We start from the raw sequence: 25121 nt of genomic DNA on the forward strand, positions 1-25121 counted from the left end.
TTTATTATCCTCTGTTTATGTAACATGTCTGCGCTAGCTGAGATAAACTTAACACATATTAGCATTTTGATGTCCGCCAACCATCACTGCGTCGGAGGACGAATCTAGCATATATACTCTATCGCGCGGCTCTACCTCCCCACGCCTTGGTCGTTAGCCGAGCCTTGAACACCTTGGCTTATCAGAATGGCTTCCCGTATGCTTGTAGTAAATCTTCCTCCCAGACCACCTGCCACTCACCACTACGTATAGTCAAGCAATTCATTCGCAACGTGCGTTCGGCGAAGACCATTGCCGACGAACGGGCTGTGATTCAGAAAGAAAGCGCGTCGATTCGTGCAAGCTTCAGAGAGGAAAATCATGACCACGGTACCCGGTACGTTAAAGCTCCTCCTCTTGGTACACTCTTGGGCTCCAGCTGGTTCGTTGAAGCCAGTGACTGATAAGCGCAGACGAAACAATGTGGCAAAGCTGCTTTACCTCTTCACCTTGGGCGAAAGAACACACTTTGGGCAGATAGAATGTCTCAAACTTCTCGCATCCCCCCGGTTTGCGGATAAGAGGCTCGGTCATCTAGCCACAAGCCTGTTGCTAGATGAGAATCAGGAGGTGTTGACCCTTGTCACCAATTCCCTCAAGAAGTACAAACAACATTGCCAGACGCCAAGGTCTTGATTGATCCTGAAGTATGCTGATGAGAACACAGTGACCTCTCCCACTCAAACCAGTACGTTGTCGGCCTTGCCCTCTGCACGCTGGGCAATATCGCTTCAGTTGAGATGTCGAGGGACCTCTTTACCGAGGTCGAAATATGTGTTAATACCACCAACCCTTACATTCGAAGGAAAGCGGCCCTGTGTGCCATGCGGATCTGTCGAAAGGTCCCTGACTTGCGGGAGCACTTCATTGAGAAAGCGACAGATTTGCTATCCGACCGCAACCACGGCGTCCTTCTCTCCGGCCTGACTTTAGTCACGAGTCTCTGCGAGGCTTGCACAGAACAAGGCGGAGAAGAGGGTGTTGTCGACAACTTCAAGCAGTTTGTCCCCCACCTCGTTCGTACACTGAAGGGCTTGGCCACCTCTGGTTATGCTCCAGAACATGATGTTGCTGGCGTTACAGATCCCTTCTTACAAGTCAAAATTCTACGTCTGCTGAGAGTGCTTGCCATAGGAGATGCAGAAGTCAGCGAGCAGATCAACGACATATTGGCCCAGGTAGCGACCAACACTGATTCATCCAAAAACGTCGGCAATTCTATACTATACGAGACTGTCCGGACCATCCTTGACATAGAGGCCGATTCCGGCCTGCGCGTGCTGGGGGTCAATATCCTGGGCAAATTTCTGTCCAATCGGGACAATAACATTCGCTATGTTGCCCTGAACACCCTCACCAAAGTGGTCGCCATTGAACCAAACGCTGTTCAGAGACATCGCAACACGGTACTGGAATGTCTCCGAGATCCCGACGTCAGCATTAAGAGACGGGCCCTCGATCTTAGTTTCACACTTATCAACGGCAACAATGTTCGCGTGTTAATTCGAGAGCTTCTGGCTTTCCTTGAGGTAGCAGACAACGAGTTTAAGCCGACAATGACCAGCCAGATTGGTATAGCTGCCGACAAGTTCGCACCCAATAAACGCTGGCACGTCGATACAATGTTACGAGTCTTGATTCTAGCAGGAAACTATGTCAAAGAACCCATCCTCTCGTCTTTTATCCGACTGGTTGCAACCACCCGGGAACTGCAAAGGTATGCAGTTCAGAAGCTCTACATCAGCCTGAAGAACGATATCACCCAGGAGAGCCTGACACAAGCTGGAGCATGGTGCATTGGTGAGTATGGCGATGCACTGTTGCAGGGCGGACATTACGGGACAGAGGAGCTGGTGCAAGAGGTCAAGGAGCATGAGATCATCGACTTGTTCTCCACGATTCTCAACAGTAGTTACGCAACGCAGGTATCCACGGAGTACATTGTAACGGCTCTAATGAAGTTGACGACCCGCTTATCGGAACCGGCACAAATTGAGCGGGTCAGGCGGCTACTTCAGTCAAAACAGACCAGCCTCGATGTTGAAGTGCAACAACGTGCGATGGAATACGGGAACCTCCTCTGCCACGATGAGATACGCTGGGGGGTACTCGAGAAGATGCCCCCGCCTCAGATTAAAGAAGAGTCTCAGGTTCTTGGCCGAGCCACTACCCGAAAAGTGAATAAGGCGTCCCACAGGCAACCCAAGATGCTCGAGCCAACTGAAGAGGACCTGCTATTTGGTTTCAGCGACGGCGCTGCCACTCTCTCTAACCCTAACATGGACGCCAGCGCCGATTTACTCGCCGACATCCTTGGTGCTGCTCAAGCTTCATCCTTAGCGCCGACGTCAACCTCTCCCGCATCCCAACAATCAAATGTCGCCCCCATCATGGCTCTATTTGGGTCAAACTCGGGGGGGCAGATTACACAGCCACCTTTACCCAGCGGCCCTATAAACTCCAGCAACTCGGGAAACATAGCTGTCACCGTTTCGACGCCTCAGGATGCGTCTGTTGTAGCTGAGATGCCTTGTTACAATGCCCATGATCTCACGGTAACGTTGCAGGTCCAACGTAATGCCGAAGGCCTTATCCAGGCGACTGCCCGCTTTCGAAACACGTCCAGTGTCGTTGCACTCTCTGGCGTGGGGTTGCAAGCCGCAGTACCCAGAGCCCAGAAACTCCAGCTCATGGGCATCTCCAACCCTCATCTTGACCCTGGTGCTGAGGCAACTCAGGTGATGAGAGTGTCCGGAGCAAAGGGGGTAAGTAATAGCGTGTCAGGTCATTGTAGTTTTGAATATTGTGCGTCCTGGCTTACGAGATTTGTTCACAGCAGCTGAGGTTACGATTGAGAATCCTGTTTGCCCACCCGACTGCTGGTCAGTTAATAGAGCAAGTGAATTGGACTGAGCCATTCTGAGGCACTAGAGCTTATGACGGGTATTTATTATAGGCCCGTTATTCTAACTATATACACTGCTATTATTCTGACTATAGTTTAGATATAGACCCTGCGCTATGCTAATATATACGTATATCGTTATAGCTATATATAGTTATAAACCACTCTAAACCGCTTTAATATCGTTTATAGGTTATAGAAACTTTAATAGGTCCTTACTAAGTGGGTTATAACTCTATAAGTTCTTTTATATATAAACAACCTATTTTTCTATATTAAAGTTAGTTCTCCTGCTATATAGGTATAAGCAGTGATATTTCTATTAATTTAATTAAATTATAGCCTTTATAGTATAGTAGTAGTATACCTAGTATATAGTCGAGGTGACTAGGTCGGTTTAAATCCGCCTAGAGGCGTATATAAGAAAGGAACTCCTTTTCTTTTTAATACTACTCGGAACCTATTCTTAGGGGCCCTTATCTGCCTTAGCGCGTAGATAAGGGTTAAATAGGGGGCCTATTAGACCTACCTTCCGCCCGGCTTTGCTAGTCGATAATAGGTGTTACGGGGGAGTTAGTCGCCTTACCGTGGAAATAAAAAGACGGTATCGCGCTATCCCTAAGCGTATAAGTAAAATACACGGCGTCTTTTCCACGACACGGAGGTAGCCTCTTCGGCTATTATATAAGCGCTCTATATAAGTATATAGCCTAAGTTAGCTCAACCTATAGCTATAAAAAGAGTAAGGGAAGCTTAGGAGCTTTAAACCCTAGGAAGCGTATATATAAGTCGCTTATAATAGGCCAGTAGGGGTTAGCCCTAGGGTATATAGGAGGCGTATAAAACTAATAAAGATAACCACGCGCGCGCCCTTAAATTAAGTATATAGTCGGCGTTAAAGCCGCTATAGGCAAAAAACATTATAAGCTTCCTGGTATAAAAGCCACGAGTTTCGTACTAGTAGTAAGTTAGTAACGGGGCCGCCACGGTACCCGTATAAGGCAGTAATCCTAAAAAGAGAAGAGTATAGGGGTTTTTATCTAAGTCTTTTACTAGTTCCCTAAGTCTTATACTACGGCTTTCCCCTTTATAGGCATCGGAGAAGGACCGTATAGTCAGAATTCTGGCTCCTAGGTACTTAGGTAGGAAAAAAAGGATAGCGGAGTAAGAAATAATAAATAAAAAAATAAATCAATGAAATTATATATACTATAGCTAGCTGCCTACGCGGCTTTATAATAGCTATAAGATATTACACGCTTACTTTTTTATATCTTAACCTCTTCTATTAATTTGTCTATAACTATCGCGAAAAAGCGACACTATAGCCTTAGGCTACCTGCTACCTCTATTTATAGTATACTTCGTAAGGCTTAGTAAGGTATATAGACTCACGCCTTTACCAATAGTTGCTCCCTTATTACTAAGTTCTAGTATCCGAATAATAATAATCCATAATATATTATATATCGCTATAGTAAAGGATAGGTAGCTACTCTTTACGTGTCCTTTGAAATCTATAAAAGTAAACGCAGGAAGATCTCTACTTAGGTAACAAACTGCTCTTTAAAGATTAACGTTAAGAGATAATACAACAATAGGTAGGCAATAAAAGAGATATATAGTTATAATTAGAATACAGAAGCCTTCTCCTATAACCACCTATAAGTCAAAGCCACTACCTTCATAGCCCTTTATATCCGGTGTCTTTCATTATATAAGGGTAAGGTTATTAATCTATAGAATACTAGTATACGGCCCTAGCAGATTATAACTAGGCTTAGGAACCCGGAATAGATATTATTAACCTGCTTATAAGATACCGTCGAGATAAGCTTACTAGACATAGCCCTCTTTAGTGGCTTTATAAGGTATCGCATAGCTTAATCGCTTCCCCTCTCTTTTATGTTGGAAACCCTACTACCTACTGCTATTTTTATGCTAACTTAATAATAACTCGAGCTTCTTTTACCGCGATCTCCGAGAGAATATAGGCAGTATATAGTGCCTTTATATTACTCTATAAATAGCTCTTCTACTGCTGCAGTAGTTACCCGACATCCTGCTAATCGATTATACCCATAAGACTAATAGGCTTAATATACCTCTCTGTATTATTTATTGTATCACGCCGTTTTAGAAGGCATTCTAAACTACCTGCGTTTTCCTGTCTAAAACGATAAAGCCTAAATAGCGCTACGCTTTAGACTGCCTCTCTTAGTTCTCAAGCAGTTATTTTCCTTGCCTATGCTTTATTATTATAGATTAAAAGCTTACCCTAATAAAGGCTTTATAAAAGGACCTAATAATAAGGCTAGCCTACTTAACCTTATATAGATAGTATACTAATATAAATATAATCGCTAGAACTAAGAGACTTTTACTGAAACCTGGATAAATAAGTAATAGTTACGTTGAACGCGACCTATAGTTTACTACTTTCCTCTAGACCTAGAATATCGCAATTAGTTATACTAAAGAAGCAGAGTTTAATAAATAGCTAGCTGACTTTTAAAATAGTGGTGTATACCTAGTTAGCATAGTTAGTTACGCTATAAATACCTAGATCACGCTATAGAAGGAGAAGATTATTCCATACTAGCTAAACTAAATCCTTTATATTAGAAGCCTTATAATATCGGTTCTAAACTATTCCTATGTAAGTGTTAAGTTATCACGGGTATAATTTATCAAAGTCAGGGATATCCTGAATAGGAGGAAATAGTATGTTTTGATAGTTATAAAGAGGATTGGATAGAGATATAGTGCTCGGAGATAGACGGCCGAGTCGGCTCTAGGACTAGTACTATCCGGGCCGATCTGGTATATTGTGATAGGGAGGACCACCGACGGATAAATCGGGGTCCCTGGGATAGTTTTAAGGAGATTACCTGAGGTTCTCGAGAAGGAGGCTCTGGTTATTTATAAAAGGGATAGGTAAAGCTAAACTCCTGACTTAGAAGTATAGCGAATAATTTCACTCTTAATTCAACCTATTAGTTTATCTTACCCTTTTAATTATCTTATAACGTCTTTTTACTCTGTATATAAAAACCCCTAATATATTACTCGCTTAGCCGTTCTAATGGGTATAACAACTATTAAGAGTTATAAGTATAATTTACCTTTACTAATTAGCTAATAAATAACTATACCTCCTTATACGCGCTTTAGTATTACCCCCCCCGCCCCCCCTCCCCCCGAGAATAGAGATTACGAATCGTTTTATAAGTATACGCTATCTCCTAGTCCTAGGAGCGACAATACCGCGCCTTTACCTAATAAGCAGGAGACTATTATCCTATAGGACCCTCTAAAGCCATAGCCAGAACCGCCTTTAGCACCTTAGCCAATAGTCCCTTGACGTAAGATACCCTTGGCTCCCCTGTTTAACACTATAGAGCTATAGCCTAATCCTTAGTCGGGTATACGTTATAATATTAAGGAACTAAGAAATTATCCCACGGATTAGCTGCTTCCCGAAGAGCTGGATTTCCTCTTAAACCACTATAAGGAGCGTAAGGAGCGTGAGTGTAAGTTAAAGTGTTTAGAAGCTATTCGTTATAGCGAAGGCCCGGACGCTACCCTACCCCCTTATAGACCCTCGGCAAACCACTATTATCCCCGGGGAGGTCGTAGTAATCTATTTAAGGTAAACCTCCTAAACCTGAAATAGGACGGTAAGTTATACGATTAGTTTAGGACCTTTACAAAAGAGATTAAGGAATGCTTTTATATTAATCCCGCTAGCTTTATGACGGAGGCGAAGAAGGTCTGCTTAACCGCTAGCTATCCTTAGGAAAATATAAAGTCTAATTAGCGTGCCTGCTAAAGGAAGACCTATAGTTCTCTAATAAAGGCGACGTGAGCTTAGCTAAAGACCTTCTTAACCGAGTAACTAGTCGATAACGAGACTCGTAAGCTATCAGTTACAGAATAGATCTTTTCGGAACGGACTTCTTAGTAACCTAGTTAGACCTATGATTAATTTCTTAATATATTAGAGTCCTTATTTAATAAGGTATCTATCCCCCTTCCCGATAAGTGGCGTATATAGTTTATTATATCTAAACTAAATAAGATTAAATTATTACTAGGATTTTGCCTAAGACCTTTTAGGAGCTAAATATTATAGCTCGCTAAGCGAAGGTTATATTATTACGTAAAGGTAAACTATCCGATTAGGACCCCGGCTATTACTCGTATACACCCCGTGATTAGGGTTATAAAGCGGAACTAATAGTAAACCCTTATTAGTCTAAGCTAGCGGTTCGCGCGAAGATACGCTTATATCCCCTACTACTATAACCGCGGCTATTACTACTACCCCTGCCTAATAGGGGGATAACCCTACTATAACCTCGGAACTCTTAGGCCCTTAGAAATATTATAAATACGGAGAGAAGGGCTATATTCGACCTTTATACCCTCGCTTATGGAATAAGCGGGCCGGCTAAAGTATTACCTTAGTTATTAACCCTAATCAGGAGGCTATAGCCCCTAGTCGACCCACTTAAGGTTAGGTATAGGCCCTACCCTAAGCCCTATAGGGTTAGGCCATAGATAACGTACTATTAGAGTTGTCCCCTCCCCTTAGTCTAGTAAGGGTAAAGCTTAATATATGATTAAACGGTGGATAGAACTATTAAGGTATAAATCTGGATAGCGTTACTAACTTCGATATTATTAATAAACGCATAATATCCTTAGGTAAAGTAATCACCGGACCTCTGAATGAAGTTAGTGTAGAGGGGCAGACCCGTGTTCCGAGTCTAGACGTTATGAATATCACGTAACCACCTACGCGGTCCCAGAGATCTGGTCTTGTATGCGGCTATTCTTCGGAATAGACCCACTATATCTAGCTAGCTTTTTGTCCGATCTTTCACGATCGTCACCTATCACCCATCACAATCACAATTTGCATTATCCTTCATTTTTCGGTTATCTAGACAATTAGAAGAGCCGACCGTAGGCCCGCTTGCCTATCTATAGCTATTCGTTCCCCTGATCAGACCACCGCCGACGCTTCTAGAGGCCCGGCGACCGTCTTCTCGGGACCCGTTTAGCTCTAGATACGGACCCGTGACGAGCCTGACCCTCCCGTCGGCTAGCCTATTAGTTGTTTCTTTGGCCCTACGCGGAGCCGTTCTGTATAGTGACGGCTTCGCCTTTCTTTATTAGGTGGTTAAATAAGGAATATATAACCTAGATACTCGGGTCGATCTTATCTATAGTTTAGATTATAGATAGTTAGAATCGTATATAGATATACTATATAGAGTTATATATTATGGATTTAGGTAAAGATAGGTTAGAGATTATCCTCGGGATCCCCTAATTAACTAAGTATAACCTAATAGTTAACTAGGCAGAGAAGAGTTAGCTATTTTGGATTTAGAAATAGGAGTTAAAGTTTATAGGTTTATAGAAGCAGTTAAAGAGGGTTACGAATAAGGCGAAGGTGACTATTAGACTCGTTAGGGCCTAGGTAGCGCGGGTTAGCCGTGTCTAAGCTTATATGTTAGAGGATATAACCACGCCTACTCCCTTACCTAAACTATTACCCGAACCCCCAGAGCATGCTTTACCTATAGGTTAATAAGAGTTATTAATAGCCGTGCCGGAGTAGTATTATAAGTTCTTAGATATATTTTATATTAAGAAGGCCGGTAAGTTACCCCGATATTATTAGTGGGACTATATGATTAAGTTAGAGAAAAGAAAGACGCCCCTGTTTAGGCCGATTTACCTGGTAGCGGAGGCAGAGTTAGTAGCGTTATAGGACTACCTCTAGGGCACCCTTACTAAAGGTTAGATGTATTATTCTACTAGCCCTACGGGTGCTTTTATTCTTTTTATACTAAAGAAGGGTAGAAAGTTAAGACTATATATAGACGATCGGGGGTTAAATAAGCTTACTTATGAGGACCGTATACCGCTCCTATTAATATATACGATTAGAGACTGGCTTTTACCATCGCAGGTCTTTACTAACCTAGACCTTAGGCTACTTATTATCGACTTTATATACAGTCCGGCGATAAGTGGAAAATAGCTTTTAGCACCCGCTATAGTTATTTCGAATATATAGTTATACCCTTTAGGCTTACTAATACCCTAGCTAGCTTTTGATAGTGTATTAACTAGGCCTTAAATAGGTTAGTTAATACGAGTTACATAGTTTACTTAGATATTGTCTTAATTTATATTAAGGACCTTAAGGTTTATTAAGTATATATTAAGGAGGTTTTATAAAGGTTAGGGGAGTAGTCGTTATACGCGAATCCAGAGAAGTGTATATTTAAGACTTAAGAGGTGGAATTCCCAGGGTTTATTATTAGAGTAGACTGGCTTTATATAGATTAGTCTAGAGTTAAGGCTATCCGCGATTAATAAGAGCCGAACTCGGTAAGGACTATTTAAGTCTTCCTATGTTTTACTAAGTTTTATCGGTGTTTGATTAAGAATTATTCGAAGATTATAGCGCTGCTCTTAGACTTAACGAAAAAGTGTAAAGTAAAGGGGGTGTTTATACTATCCGCGAGGGAGAAGGAGGCCTTTAATAAGTTATAGTAGAAGTTTTAGCAGGCTTTAGTTTTATAACATTTTAATCCTAAGTTACTTATTCGACTAAAGCCGGATATATTAGGATTTATTTTAGAGACGGTAATTAGTTAGTATATAAATCTAGTGTAATACCTTATCGTTTTCTTTTTAAGAAACCTTAGGGGAGCGGAGTTAAATTACTTAACTCCGAATATAGGGTTATTAGCTATTATTTAGGTATTCCGTTATTAAAGACATTACCTAGCCTATAGCTAGACCCTAATAAAAGTTCTAATAGAGTACTTTAATTATTAGTACCTAATAGATAAGCTAAAGATTAAGCCGTAGTATACGCGATAGCTAAAGGAATTATCGGTATTTGATTTTAAGATTAAATACTAGCTAGGAGCTTAGAGCCTAGCGAATAGTCTATTATAGAAGCCGTAGTATTTTTCTAATAAGACGGACCTAGACGCGTAGGGTTAGAAACCTATTAAGAGGTTTACGCGCAAGTTCATCTTAAGAGTGGTAAAGAGAGCAGGCAGAGCACCTATGGTTTCTGAGGACTTATTACTAAGTTTAAAGGAAGAGGTGGCCGATACTTAAAAGGAGGATCCATTTTATATTTCTTTATCTAGGAAGGACCGGTTATCCAACTTGTGGTTAAAGAATAAAGAGGCCCTAATCCTTTTTAAAGGTCCCCTCTATATCCTGAATATATAGGGGTTAAGGAAGAAGATTCTATAGGCCTTCTATAATAAACCCACCGCTAGATATTATCGTTTTAGTATAATCATTAAGAGGATTTCGGACTTATTCTATTAGGAGTATATATCCCGGGATATAAAGAAGTGTATACCTATTTATAGAGTTTACTAAAGGATTAAAGGGAGATAGTATAAGCCTTATAGCGTATTAGCTGGTCTTTTAGTTCCGTTTTATTTATTCTAGGAGATCTTAATTGATTTTATTACAGGTCTCCCTGCTATTAATTAGGGCGTAAAAAGAAGGATACGATCCTTATAATAGTCTACGCTTATACAAAGTATTCCTTTTATATCCCTTATAATAATATACTAACCGCTAAAGGTTTAGCCCATATTCTATAATTAAGGGTCTTTAGGGTTTATAGGTTACCAGATAATATTATTTCGGATTAGGGTTCTTTATTCACGAGTAAGTTTTAGAAGAGCCTATATAGTCTTTTAGGTATTTATTATAGGATATCTATCACGTTTTATTTCTAAACTAATAAGTAGACCAAGCGTTAGAATTAGAGTATTAAGCATTATCTTTATAGCTATTGCTTAGAGGAGTAGACGGACTAGGTAGATAAGCTATCCCTTACGTAGTTGATTTATAACACCGCGTAGTAGTTAGTATTTAAATAAGGTTCGAGTTATTCCGACTGTACTACTTGGTTATTCCGACTGTAGTTCAGACCTAGACCCTAATCTTCCTACCAATCTTCCTACCAATCTTCCTACCAGTCTACGTCGTCAATCTACGTCGTCAATCTACGTCGTCAATCTACGTCGTCAATCTACGTCGTCAATCTACGTCGTCAATCTACGTCGTCAATCTACGTCGTCAATCTACGTCGTCAATCTACGTCGTCAATCTACGTCGTCAATCTACGTCGTCAATCTACGTCGTCAATCTACGTCGTCAATCTACGTCGTCAATCTACGTCGTCAATCTATATATGCAGGCAGCGCGTTCCGTTACCTCGTTATATAAAGTAAGAACAAGATAGCCGCGGTCGCGTGGGCGTGGGTGTGGACGTGGAAGACGAAGAGGAAGATAAATGAGTTACTGCTACTACTGCTACTAGCTCGATCGAACGAACAAGCTATCCGTTAATTAAGTCCGAGCGATCAAATTAATAAAAAGACGTCGAAGTGGTTTGCGACCGTGGTTGCGAAGGGTCTATGTCTGAACTACAGTCGGAATAACCATCTGGTACAGTCGGAATAACTCGAACCTTAAATAAACGCCCTCTATAGCGTTAATAGGCTATAACCCTTATAGCCCCGACAATATCCGGTTATCTAAGTCGTTAAATATTAGGGCGGTATCCGCTAAATAATAGGTAAAGCACCTAATCGCTAATTATAAAGTAATAGACACTTTTACTTAGAAGACTTAAGAGTCCTATAGGAGGTTCTCTACTACCGGACGGACTTAATAGCGGTTTAAGGTAGGGGACTATATTTTAGTCTCCTTAAAAAATATTATATAAAAACGGCCTAATAAGAAAGTCTCGGATAAGTACCGGGTCGTATCGTATTACCTCAGTTATCGGTTACTATAGTCTCGCCTATACGCTAGACCTCCTATAATTAAGGGAAACACTGCGGCGCCCGTATATTTTGATATTGAGCCCGTAAAAGTGGAGTCATGACCCGATAAGTTCTCTTACCTGCAAGCGGTCTAATTTTCTACAGTAAGGCGAGGTCTCGGCGGGGCTAGGTACATATAGTTACCTTAGATCAATATTACACGAGGCGCGCCTCCTTAAGAAGTGTCGAATTTAAGTACCTTATCTACGGATTCACGATAAAGCAGCTCAAGAGGAGACGTTAAAGACTTCTTCTACTAAGCCAGTAGCATAGAAGGATACCTATTCTAGAGCTGATAAATGGAATGGGTGTAATGTAGCTGAATGTACCTTAGCCCGTCGACGCCCCGTTATACCGTGGAAAAATAGGTCGTTTGTAAGTAAGAGAACATACTCCACCTTTACGGGCTCGATATCAAAATGTACGGGCGCGGTAATCTTTCCCATAATTAATGAAGATTTATAATATTTTCCGGACCTTTTTATTAGAACCCTAGCGGTCTCGTGATAGTCTGGCTCCCGAGCCGATAAAGGTGGATATAGAGCTATAGGAGTTAGAGGAGTATAAGGTAAAGAAGATTTCAGCTTACCGGTTTAATAGAAAAAGTAGATAGTATTTAGTTAAATAAGCGGATTATAGGCATAAGGATAACACCTAGGAACTAAGACCTTATATTCCGGAGGGGCTTTTTTAGGAATATTATACCAGGTAAGAGGAGAGGGCTTAAAAAGTGCAGAGACTATTATAACTCTATAGGGTCTTTTATTATCTTTCTTAATATATTATATTATAACTCCGAAGGGTCTTATTATTATTAAATTCGTTAAATATATCCTAAACGCCTAAAAATAAATGATTATAAGTAAGGACCTAATAGCGTACCGACGGCGCCCCCTATATAAGTGCTATGCACTATTATCCAGCACTAAACCAGGACCTAAAACCATATAGCTCCGGATTAGTGCTAGTATTATACCGGCACTAAACCTGTATAGCGCTGGATTAGTGCTAACCTTATACTAGCACTAAACCAGTATAGCGCTGGACCGATGCTAGCACCGCCCTAGCACTATACCCAGTATCACGCCTAGTCTTAGATAGTCCGAGGTTCCCCCGTGGATATATAGAGCAGGAACCTCGCTCTCTTTTTTAAAGAATCTATTCTATTTATATATTATTTACTATACCCTAAGGTTACTAAACTTAAATCCTTCTATAGGTCCTATGATACTAGCTAGCCAGAGATATATACGGTTAGTGTATATTAAGTAATAGTAACTAAAATAAGATTACTCGATCTTAGTAAGGTTCGCGTACCGACCTTATTAAACGTCCGTGTAGACTATTCTAGTTACACGATCCTAGGGTAAGCGACTATCCGTCGTTAATAAAGTGCCTCCCCTTACATAGGACTAGGCGACGAACAGCAACTATTAAGCTATAGCCTAATAGCGCTAGTAAGGAACTGCGTACCCACGCACCCCTTACTATATTCACTAGCTCCTTAGCGTGATACGTAAAGGTCTATATACTAAACCACTATTTAGTTAAATAGCTATATATAACGCCTAGAGCGGATACGTAGCTAAAGCGGTACAGGTTAACTATAGTCTACTAAGTAAAGCGCCTCCCCTTTATTAGAACTAGGCGAGGAAGGGATAAGTATAAGCGTCTACGAGTACTAGTTATCCGACGGGCCTATATCTAAAGCGACCTATCGAGTAAGTATTATTATAGAACCCGCTTAATAATAACCGATACTCGTTACCCTGTTCTCCTAAGCTCTCTCCTAATACTAAGGGATCTAAAAGACGTATATCCTCTCGCCGTGATAGCGAACGCCTATCTAGATATAGCTAAAAAAGTTCTTTTACCCGAATACCGGCTACTCCTCTTTATAGCTAAGTAAGTAAGGAACCTCCCTAGCACTAGTGGAGCTAGCTATACCACGGCTTCTAGAGAAAGAGTCTCTAAACCTATTCTGCCTCCTTAGCTAACTTATCCCGCGAAATAAGTTACTTATTATGACTTTTTTATAAAGGTTTTCTATAATTAGCTAAAAAAGGAGCCCGAGTATATCGACCTTTATAAGTCTATGGTTATATCCTGTAGCGTAGCTAAGGCAAAGGAGGTAGCCTCCTTTACTACCGACTATAATTTTCCGCCGGTAAAACTAAAGATTAAGGTTAAGGAATCGGAATCGCTTCTAATCCGCCACGCTATAAGTATAGTCGAATAGCCGGTCGCAAGTCTCCCTAAGGATATAGCGGAAAGCCCTTCTTTAAAATACACTAAACCTTCTAAAGGAATACCCTACTATACTCTAACACCTAATAACTATATATTATTCTCCGACTAGCAAAGTAAATAAGCCGATACTATAAGCCACTACGATAATTATATAAGTCTTACGCCCTCCGATAATATATTATACCCTCGCGACTAGACACAGGATATCGGAACCGGGAATAGTAATAATCCAGAACGCTACTAATAAGCAGCCCCTCCGGGTAATAGTGCCCCCGGACACGGCCCTTCCGGCATAGGTCCCCCCTAAGGGAATATACCATATATTAGCTACTCGGAACTATACCTATATATACGATAATCGGATTTACTCGCTATCTTTAGCTATCGCGATACTTAGACGTATTAATTTAAGGCCGACGACCTAGGTTACCTTAGACCTCCCTTATACTTTGCCGCCGACTAGGATCTTAACACTAAAGGGACTAAACTGACCTATATAAACGTTTTCCGCTTTATTAATATTATAGACTAGTATACCAGCCTAAGTACCTAGCACTATAAGTCCCTTCCTCGTGGACTAGCCTATTACTTATTAGGCGAAGCCTTAGTATAGTTTATAAGCCTTAATAAGAGATGATACTTATACCTTACTATAATAGTTACCGTTACGGAATAGAAAACGGCCTTGTAAGAAAGGTTCCGACTACCTTAAGAGGAAGCCGAGTATAAGCTAAGGCGCGAGCGATATACCCTAGATAATATAGTTACCTGCTATAATATCTATATCTCCGTAGATAAAGTAATTCGACTAGCTAAGGCGGTTAATAAGCTTAAAGGTAAGTATTTAACTCTTATATAGGACCGCCTTAACGCTAACCTAGTAAATACTATTAATATTATACTTATAATAAGTAATAATCATAATAATAATAATATAAATATACTAGGTATCGTCAATACGATATCTTGGTTATTACTTAATCAAATAACGTGGCGTGATAACCGTCGCGTAGGCTATTAACGTAATAGTCGCCACCTAATCTTTTAGGGTCTTTTACCAGCCCCAGATCCAGGAAGAAATCCCAGAAGTCAGTTGTTCATATATAAGTAAAAACAAGCAGTAATCCTACGGATCTACGAATTTAATAGCTATTTGCTTAATATTCCTCTCTTCCGTGCATACAGCCTACTACTCGTAGCCTAATTTATTAAAAGGTTATGAGCCCGGGTTAGTAAAGAAGGAAATCTACTCTTTTCTACCCTACTATTCTATTCGAAATACTAAAAAGACTCCCGCCTTTTTAGGCCACGAAAAAATGCTAAAAAGACTCCTACCTGCCTTTTTAGGCTATCCCTTTATCCTCCACTGGTCGTAGATTCTTATCTCTGACCGTACGAAATCCCTTTATCTCCCGAAGACAGCTAATCGATTCGAACCGTTTATTCCGATACCACGGTTTAAAGCTCTTTCTTCTTTCTAATACGGTCGCTAAGAGTCGTGCTAAGAGGCCAGCTCTTTATTCCTGTTCCGGAAGAACCATATAGTCGGAATAAGACTCTTTGTCACGATCGGATATACTATTCCTTTATTTATAAAGGGACTTTTTAAAAAAGAAGGATAACGAATACGTGGATTAAACGTAGCTGCTTTTATAGTTATTCTAGCTCCACGAATAATAGCTATAATAATTAAGCCACTTAACCTACCGCGTAACCTATCATAACAGGATATCGTAACATAGTATATAAGCTTTTAGTAAAAAGTCCGCCCGTGGAAATCCTGTTATTCGCTTTATACGAGTATCGCTTTTCTTCGCGCCGCGAGATCTATATATAGCTTTACCGTTTAGACCCACTTTTAGACCCACCTTTCGAAGCTAGGCTAATTAGAATCAGACCTTTAGCTTAGTATTCTTTATTTCTATTCTTTATTAATAATATAATAAAGAAAAAGAAATAAAGGAAAACGAATAAAAATAATAAAAGTATTATTATTATTATTATTATTATTCTCTTACTCCGCTATCCTAACTAGTCTAGGAGCCCGGCTTAGGCTATACGGTCCTTCTTAGCTGGTTATAGGGGGGAAAAACCTATGCGGGTAGAAAAACCCCTTTACTCTCCTTATTAGGATTAGTGCCGCGTCGGGGCCTTAGCGGTCCCGATAGTGACTCGATACGTATCTGGATCACACCTTTAGTTTAGTGGCTAACGGGAAAGTAGCAGGCTAGGGATCGGGTTAGCCTAGGGTGCGGCACACTATATAGGGGGCCGAAAAAGGGCCGAAGCGGCTCCGCTTTCCGGGAGTCCTCCCTGCGTCGGGGTGACCGGCTTTATTTATACTTTCCTTTTAGGCGGGGGGTTTAGCAGGAGCTCCTGCCTTTATTATATATACCTGCCGAATTCGGCAGCCTTCTATAACTATAGTTAGGTTAATTAAATTTTTTAAGGGCCTCCGCCCTTCTTCTTATTTTTCCCTCTTTTAACCCTCTTATTATAATATTATAGGTTTTCCTATAAGCTGCCTGCCCCTTTAATTCCGTCTTCGTCCCCGGCCCTATACCATAGCTACTAATAATACGCGTTTAACGCCTTATAGATAGATAGGGTCTTTTTTCTTATAATATCGTTTAGTTATAAGTGGTAGCGTAAGCGGGACGCTAGTAGTCTAAGGGCGGGCTAATAAGGTGGATTATAGTTAGTTATATAGTAATAGTCGAGGTAATTAATCTAAGACCGTTACTATAAGTAAAGGGGTGCTATAGGGGGCGCGTATCGGTTTAGGGTCGGCGCTAACTATTTCTAAGATACCTCCTAAGAAAAAGGCTACTAAGAAGAAGAATAAGGCGCGATACTATAATACCGGCGCTATACGAGTCTTACTATAGGCATTCCTAGGGGCGCCTTTAGGGTACCGGAGTAATACCGATTAATAGCCGATTCTAACTTTAAGTAGATATCTTAGGTGCACTAAGCGCCTCAGGGGCGATAAGCCTAAGAATATAAAAGTATATACTAATACTACTAAAAAGGGAGTAGTATACTATTAGTATACTAATAGTTATTAGACTTATAAGGATATAAGTCGGTCTTATAGTGGTGTCTTAGTAGTACCGGAGCGGCGGTAACAGGGTTTTAATATTTACTATAGGTTCCGGCTATAGCCCTAAAGTATTAGTAGCGTGTTCTTAAACGTTACTAGGAGCTTATCGCGGCTATTAGTAAGGGTAGAGGTAGAGCGGTTATAAGTTATATGCCTAGGGGTGCCGAAATTATACCGCGCTAACTTTTAGGTAAGCTCGGGGTCGGCTTATAGCGGCGGTAGCGTCCTTTAAGCGCGCCGCTAGGCGTGCTCGCCCTACCGGCTACCGCCGCGGTAAAAACGCTACGTTAGCTAGTCTAAAGCGTCGTCTAAATAGGCTAAAGGGAATAATCGCTATTCTATTAAAGGAGGGTATAAGTCCCTTAACGGTCTCTTAATGGTCTTTTAGCGGTATAGTAATACTAATATAATAGGATAAGGATATAAGTATATTACTAATAGCGATAATACCTTTAATAATAAAAATAAAAAAGGAAATAGCGAGACTAAGGCTAAGTAAAGGATAGATACTATTATAGCACGCCCCTTTAGTGCCGCCAGGGTCCTGGCTTATAGGGCCCTAAAGTAAATAAAAGAGTCTGGATAGGGTATTATCTTTATTTTATATATCTTATACCGGGGTAATCCCGTTACGGGGTCTTAGCTATATAGTTCCTTATAATTTCTAGGGTAAGGCGGAAGTTATTTAGGCAGCTAAGGCGTATAAACTATTTTATGATTATTTTTACCTTTTCGGGGTGGTTTAGGACGTTAAAAAGGTCACCCTTAGTTAAGATCGGTCTCCTTATAGCGCCGTGTAGGTCCCGCCACGACTCCGGAGTAGTGTCTTAGCACTATAGGATAATATATTCAGCTATCTCCGCCCCTCTATCTCCGTAACGGTACCGGGCGGAGGCGAATCTAGGAACCCTTACTTTAAAAAGGAAGGCCCTAAGGCCTAGTTTCTCGGAGCGGATCTAGGTAAGGATAAAGCTTTAGGGTTTTAAGAGACCTTTATATCTCTAAAGGTCTTTTTTTTAGGGATTTCGGCTTAGTACCGCCGCGGCATAGGACAGGTTCCGCGTAGGCCCCGTGTCTCTTTATCTCCTTTTTTATTCCTCCCCGAGGGCGGTATCCGGGTTACTATTATTTATCTAGTTTTAGGCGGTAAAGGATTAAGCGGGCTAGGCGAGTACTTATTAGGTAATATAGCGACGCCTTAGCGCCGCTAATACTCTTATCGCGGCTTAGGTGCTAGCTAGAATAAGTCTCTTAGTTCCGGCGTTTTAGTAATTAAGAGCTCTTTTAGCTATAAGGCGGGTAAGATATAGATCAAGGGTAGGGATATACGTCTTTTTTTCTATAATCCGGATCGGCGTGGCCTTATAGGCTCCCGTAATAATTCTAAGGTATTTATTCTAGGCTAAGCTAAGAGCTATAGCGAGGCTATAGCGGGGCTTATCGGTAATTCTATAAAAGGTAGGGGCGTAGTAGGAGATAGCTAGGCGGATTATAGCGATATAAAGGCGCTAGGCGTTAGCGAAGCTATAGCCTTAGGCTACTACGGCAAGCCGGGTTAGGGCGTAGTTCTATATCACTAGTTTACCCTAAATCTCTTTCCTATACTATAAGAAGTTTAGTTTTTAATCTAACTATACCCTAAGGAACCTAGTTTTTATCGAGGGGGGGACTAGTATAGTGCCGAGGTAAAAAGGCGTTAAGAATAGGGAGTAGGACTTCGTAAAGGGTATAAAAACATATTTTAAGGGCTCGAATTAAAGGCCGCTTACCTAGGACTAGGCCTTATATATTTATTAAGCGGAGGCCAGGCGGTGCCGTGTCTAGGCCTTTATATAGCTAAAGGCGATAATATTTATATTATCGGTAAAGCTAATAATAATAGTTCTTATAGTATATTCGAGTTCTTTATATAGGGTAGAGATATATAGAATAAAAAGGATTAAGGAGACCGGGGACCCTTACGGTATACCGGCGCGGAGAGGCCGCGGGGATACCGCTTAGCCGTTAAAGTAAAGGTAGACTATTCGGTTTTAAAGGAAGCTACCGGTTAGCTAGACGGCCTAGTCTAGGAATCCTTTACGTTTAAGAGACGTAAGAAGCTTAGCGTGGGGGACGGTATTAAAGACCCCGTGTATATCTAGCTAGAGTATTATAAGGGTACCGCCTAGGGCCTAGGCGGCCCTAATAGCCTTAGTCGCGCGCTAAATAGCCGTCTCCGTGTTATATCCAGGCCTATTTCCTATTTAGCTACCGGGGAGTAATCGATATTTTTCCGCTATAGCCGCGAAGCGGTCTGCTATAATACCTTTAAGTAGTTTTCTAATCGTGTTAAGGAGGGAAATCGGCCTTTAGCCTTTAGCTATTTTATAATCGCTTTATAGGCGGCCCTCTTTTCGGATAATTATAATAGTAACGGTATAATAGTAGCGCGGGAAGTAGCTTAGGGATAGGCAGGCCGAAAGGATTATAGCTAGGATCTAGTATAAGGCTAGGCTATAGGCTTTTAGGAGACCTACTAAAAAGGCGTCCGGACCGGGTACAGCCTATAACTTAGTTTAGCGGAGGCGGCCTTAGATATCCGCTATAGTAACGCTCTAGTCTATATCCTACCTAAAGGGGTACTCTCGCCCTAAGGGCCTAGGATCTAAGTCTCCGGGGGGGGGGAAGAACTTAGCGTATAGGATATCTGCTTTTTTATTATAGGAGGTCGCTAGGTCACCTTAGTCACGATATAGCGGCGGTATAGTTAGGAGCCTAGGTAGCTAATATCCTTTAGTTCGGGCCTATCTCTAAAGCCTTTAAAGGAGCCCGTTATTTACTTAGGTTAAGTAAAGGAGGTAGCGCTAATACTATCTCTTTACTACCGCTATAGCCTTATCGCGGCGGAGCTCGGCCTACCTATACTCTTCCTACCTATTCCGTGATTTCCTCGCTATATACCGCCTATATAGTCTACGCGCTTCTTAAGTTAAGGATATTAGCTTATTAGTCTATTACGGGCAGGGTAGGCGGCTAGGGGGGCTTATTCGGTATCGCGGGGCCGTTTAGTTAGTAATAATAATAAGGTCCTGGGTTAGCTAGTTAAGGGCTCCGTTAATATCGGAGGGCGATATTTAGGGGCCTAGTTACATAAAGGACCCGGTTATTACTTAGCGGGTAAGGGAAAGTATAAATTCCTTTTAGACTTAGCATAGGCGGTTAGGGGGCTATAGCGGGGTTATATTAGCAGGGCAGTCCTTATTAAGGTATATAGTCGCGGTTTAGGAGAGATAGTCTAATCCGATAACCTTATTATCTACGCTATTATAGCTATAGCGGAGCCCCTAGGACGCCTAGATAAGGTTAATAGTACTTAGCTATTAGCCGGGTCTATACTACGTGGTTATATCGGGGGGGTTAATAAGGTTAAGGTTTTAGCGGGTAGTTAGCTCCAGGAGGGTACTAGACCTAGGATAGAATCTAGGGTAGTTAGCCTAAAGGGGATAGTAGAGGTTAAAGTCTCCGAGGAGGACGTGGCGGCCCTAGGGGGGGGCCCCTATAAGGTCCGTGGTTAGAGGGGTATACTATAGCGTTATAGCGGATTAGTAATTCTTAGAGTAGATTAACTAGATCGTGACGGCCTAGTTACCTATACCGAAGGTAACCGTATAGGAGTCCCGATAGGCTTGCTATATCTATATACTCGGGGGGTATCGCTTATAGATATAAAGTAGGGCCCTGCCACCTCCCTAGATTAGGAGGTATAAGGCCCTACTTAGGGCTTTTAGTCCCTTTATAAAGGGGTTAAGCCCTGGCTCTTAGATAGCTATAATATTATACTCGGTACGGGCCCGAAGCGGGAGCTTTGCCCGGGCCTATTTAGCTCCTATATTCTAGGTTAGGATATAGAGCTTTATTATATAAAGGGGGAGGGGTTCGGGGCTAATCTAGCCGGTATAGCCTCCTAGGTGCCTTAAGTTAGAGTTAGGTCGGTCCCGCGGGGGATAAGGAAAGGCTCTAGGGGCCTAGAGGCCGGGGGGTATTCGCGGGGTCGCTTTAGCGGGCGGCCGGGACTATAGCGGATAGGGGCGGCTTATAATAGGGTAAGGAAGGGGGAGGGGGAGGGATATCTAGGGCAGGGTCGCGGGTACGCCGCCTTAGTCTATTTTATAGTATCGAACTCTTTTACCCGGTACTTATATACTTCCCGGGCTTTAGCGGCTTCGTGTCTCTTAACCTAATAGGCGTTATTAAAGGTATTATTATTTCTATTATATACGGTATATCGCTAGGTAGCTTTTAAGGCCGACGCTAGGCAGTTTTCGAAGCTATTTTAGTAGGTAGACTCGGGTTTAGCGTAATAGCGGTACCGCCTCTCCGCCTCTAGGCACTAAGTAGCCCTATACCCGAACTATAGGTAGTTAAAGTATTATAGGAGGTTTATATTAGGATTATAGGGCTTATATAAATAGCTACCACCCTTTAATAGGAGACTATTCTATATAAGATTCTCCGCGCTTTTTAGTAAGGTAGTCTTAATAAGTAGCATCGCTACCTTACCGGTACTATATCGGGGGAGTCGGGTCTTTACTTAGTGTATTTTCGTGTTAGAGTTAGATGTGTATAGGGACTATAAGAGCTTATTTTCGGATAGTAGGCCTAAGACCGAATAAGGGATAGCTTTTACTAGGACTAGGTAGGTTCGGGTAGCTATTTTAGCCCCGGGGCTAAAGGCCTATTCGACCTAGTAGTTAGCGAAGTTAGACTATTACTAGGCCCCTATAATAAAGGTTAGGTATATATCGCCGCTAGGTAGTCTCCGAGCCGCTATAGCGTTATTATAGCCGGTAGCCGTGTTTATAACTTAGATAATCTCTTTTAGTAACCGGGCTTAGAGTACCGGGTCCGGCTAGTCTTTATATTTAATAATTAATTCTTTATAGTATTAAGCTAAGATTACTTAGGGGCGGGCTAGATCTTATAGGGGTACTATAATAGGTAGCGCTATAGCCACCGCGGCCTAGGTCGGCTTTATTCCTTTTCGGAGTTCCTCCCTAATTATACTACGTATAGTAGTATAAAGGTATATAATCGGGGCCGTTATAATGCTCTGGCTATTAAGGCAGCGTAGCTTAATAAGTTCTTTTACTAGCTCCACGACCTAATTAATCGTATTCCTATTAGCTAGTAGACTTTAGATTAACGCCTTAACTTATTAGATCTTTATTCTAAGGGCCCGTTATACCCCGTGTCGGTCTCGGTTCGGTTATATACAGGATTACCTTAGTTTAGGCGGTAAGAGTCGAGTAATGGTCGCTATCGGTAGGGGCGGTTCAAAGGATTTTTAAGAGGTAGGCTAATCGCCACCACCCCTTCTATCGTATCCGCCCCCGCGTCCGCACTACGGCTTCTACTCGGTGCTATCACGGCGTAAAGGAGGGAGTTAAGTTCCTTCTCTAATTAGTTTCGGCGTTTTTACTTAAGTTACGCGTCGGTTAGCTCGGATCTTATCCGTTCAACGGATACTTATAATCTTAAGTTCATAATAAAAATAAATCGTTAAATAACTTAATTAATTTTAACCTAAAAAAATACTAAAAAAATATTATTCTACTACTTAAAAATAGCTTAATAAGAGACTAGCAAAGAAATTTCGGTCCGGAAGCTCTAGGGCGGCATAGACTATTAAAACTAGACTATAGGAATACACGCTTACTTCGCTTATAAAGGAAAATATATTAAAGACGTTATAAAGCCCCTTCTAGTAAATCCTTCTATAAAACAGAAGGAGGAGTCTCCAAAGGCAGCTAGAGATATACTCTCTGCTCTTTTAGACGGTCTCTTAACCCAGGTTTAAGGAATAAACGAAGCTTTAAAAGTATAGGATAAACTAAAGGATTTATATAAGGTAAAGGGATTTTAGGCGACTATATCGTCCTGACTTCTCTTTTTAACCTCTTGCCTTCGGAATTCCCTAATCTTAAAGCGTATTTATATAAAATATAAGAGAGACTACTTACCTTAAATCAAAGAGGTATATCCTTTTCTAATAAGATAATCTTTACCTGGATTCTTAATAGTCTCGACGAGAGGTACGAATCTATAGTAGGGTAAATAACTTAAACTCTCCGTTATAATATTACGAGTCATATACTGGATAAATTAATAGCGGAATTAATAGATACTTTAAGAAAGGTCGATTAGCCGTCGAATACCCTCCTTATATAAGGTTTAAAATCACAGAGAAATATAAAGAAACCCTAGAAGAAGACTAAGGGTTTATTCTATAAGAACTATTAAAAGCCTGGCTACACGCCGACTAACTATTACTTTCTTTATACTAAAAAAGCACCTAAGAACTGGGTAGTAAAGGATAATTCAGGATTAAGGACAAATACCCAGAATAGGGTAAATAAGTCTTAGTTAAAGGAAAAGAAAGGAGGAAAGACGAGTCTCTCTTAAAGAGAGAAACGTATAATAAACCTCGTACTAAAGATAAAGGAACCGCACGCCTTAGATACGTCTTTAGAAAAGGAAAACCACGAGTCTACTACGGTTAATATAATTATAGATTAATAGAATCAATAGCAGGATTAGCGGCAGGAAAAAGAAAAGGAAAAATAATAGGAAGGCGATAATAAAAACGAAGAGGCAGGCGTTATTTTTAAAGACGTCCTCCCTCCTCCGTTTCCTCTTCCAGACCGTCCTAATCCTTTCCCACAGGATTTAATAGATATAGATCAGGTATTTATTATCTCTTCTAAGAATAAAGATATAATAAATACTAACCTTAATATAGATTAGTTAGTAGAAAAGATTAATAAAATATAAGCAGAAAATGGTATTAAATTAGATCTGAATATCTGTGTAGATAGCGGGGCTATAGCGTATATTATTGTTAATAAAAGACTCTTTTCTACTTATAATTCTAAAGAGAGTACTGTTTGTTAGCATTAGGCAAAGGAAATAAAGATATAAGGTGAAGGAGACTGCGTTATAAAATTCAGGGATACTAGAAAGCTTCTGCTTTTAAAAGAGTGCCTTTATATACCTGAATTAGGCACCAATATTATTAGTCTCTCTCGTCTTAATAGCAAAGCTCGCGGTCTTACTAGAAATAAGAAGCTCTTATTATTTAATAATAAAGAGCCCCTCTTTCTTTATATAATGGCTCTGCTTTATAACGGGCTGTACTGGGCTATATCACGAGCACTATCGTACGGAGGGGTTAAGTCTCAGAAACTAAATATAATAAATACTAGAAAAAACATAAACAAACTATTATAAAAAGGTATTTTACCTAAAGAACAGTCTTAAGACTTAACTAGAATAAAGAGGTTTTAGAGGTTTAAAGAATAAGCTTTAAAGAAATTAACTAAATAAAGAAAGGGGTTGGTTAAATCTTAATAAAGAAATAATATAACAAAGAAACCTTAACCTCTTTAACCTTAAGAAGAGCTTCATAAATAAAGAGACCGTAATAACCGTCGAAGGACTACCTCTCTAACTGAAAACATAACGCTATGGCATAACAGGATAGGTTATATTAACCCTATTACCTTAAAAAGTCTTTATACTAATACTCTTTAAAAGGATTTTAATATAATCAACGAAGAGTTAACTAAAATACATAGCTATAATGCTTATAAGAAGAGTAAGTCTATTATATTTGCGAATAAAGATTTAGTTAATAAATATAAAGACTTTTCCTATTTAGAAAAGGTTTATATAGATCTTTACGGACCGATCGAACCTCTTTCTTATAATAAAAAGCGTTGAATTTTGTTTATACTAGACCGTTCTACCCGGTTTCTATGAGCATAACTGCTCTTAGATAAGTCTGAAACGACGGTAGTTATAGCTATAAAAGAGTGGAAAGCTTAGGTGGAAAATAATAATAATAATAAATATCACTTCTTTATTAAAGAAGTAGATACCGACGGTGGAAAAGAAT

At 40.6% G+C, this 25121-nt stretch overlaps 1 protein-coding gene across 1 annotated transcript; it reads left to right on the top strand.

Annotated features, from left to right (window-relative positions):
- Nucleotides 1-3207, top strand: ACRALDRAFT_2033865 (uncharacterized protein). Its single transcript, XM_071020741.1, has 5 exons — nucleotides 1-196; nucleotides 253-376; nucleotides 453-641; nucleotides 707-2804; nucleotides 2876-3207. The coding sequence occupies exons 1-5, from the start codon at nucleotides 187-189 to the stop codon at nucleotides 2960-2962; spliced, it is 2508 nt and encodes an 835-aa protein (XP_070878280.1). The 5' UTR covers nucleotides 1-186; the 3' UTR covers nucleotides 2963-3207.
- The last annotated feature ends 21914 nt before the right edge of the window (nucleotides 3208-25121 follow it).

The sequence above is a fragment of the Sodiomyces alcalophilus genome (assembly GCF_042370955.1).
Source record: "Sodiomyces alcalophilus JCM 7366 unplaced genomic scaffold ACRALscaffold_2, whole genome shotgun sequence".
NCBI lineage: Eukaryota > Fungi > Ascomycota > Sordariomycetes > Glomerellales > Plectosphaerellaceae > Sodiomyces > Sodiomyces alcalophilus.

What these genes read in the sequence shown, in the direction of transcription:
- ACRALDRAFT_2033865 (XM_071020741.1), top strand. An exon ending in AATCATGACCACGGTACCCG is followed by an intron (nt 377 to 452) that starts GTACGTTAAAGC and finishes TGATAAGCGCAG; the next exon opens with ACGAAACAATGTGGCAAAGC. An exon ending in GAGTGTCCGGAGCAAAGGGG is followed by an intron (nt 2,805 to 2,875) that starts GTAAGTAATAGC and finishes ATTTGTTCACAG; the next exon opens with CAGCTGAGGTTACGATTGAG.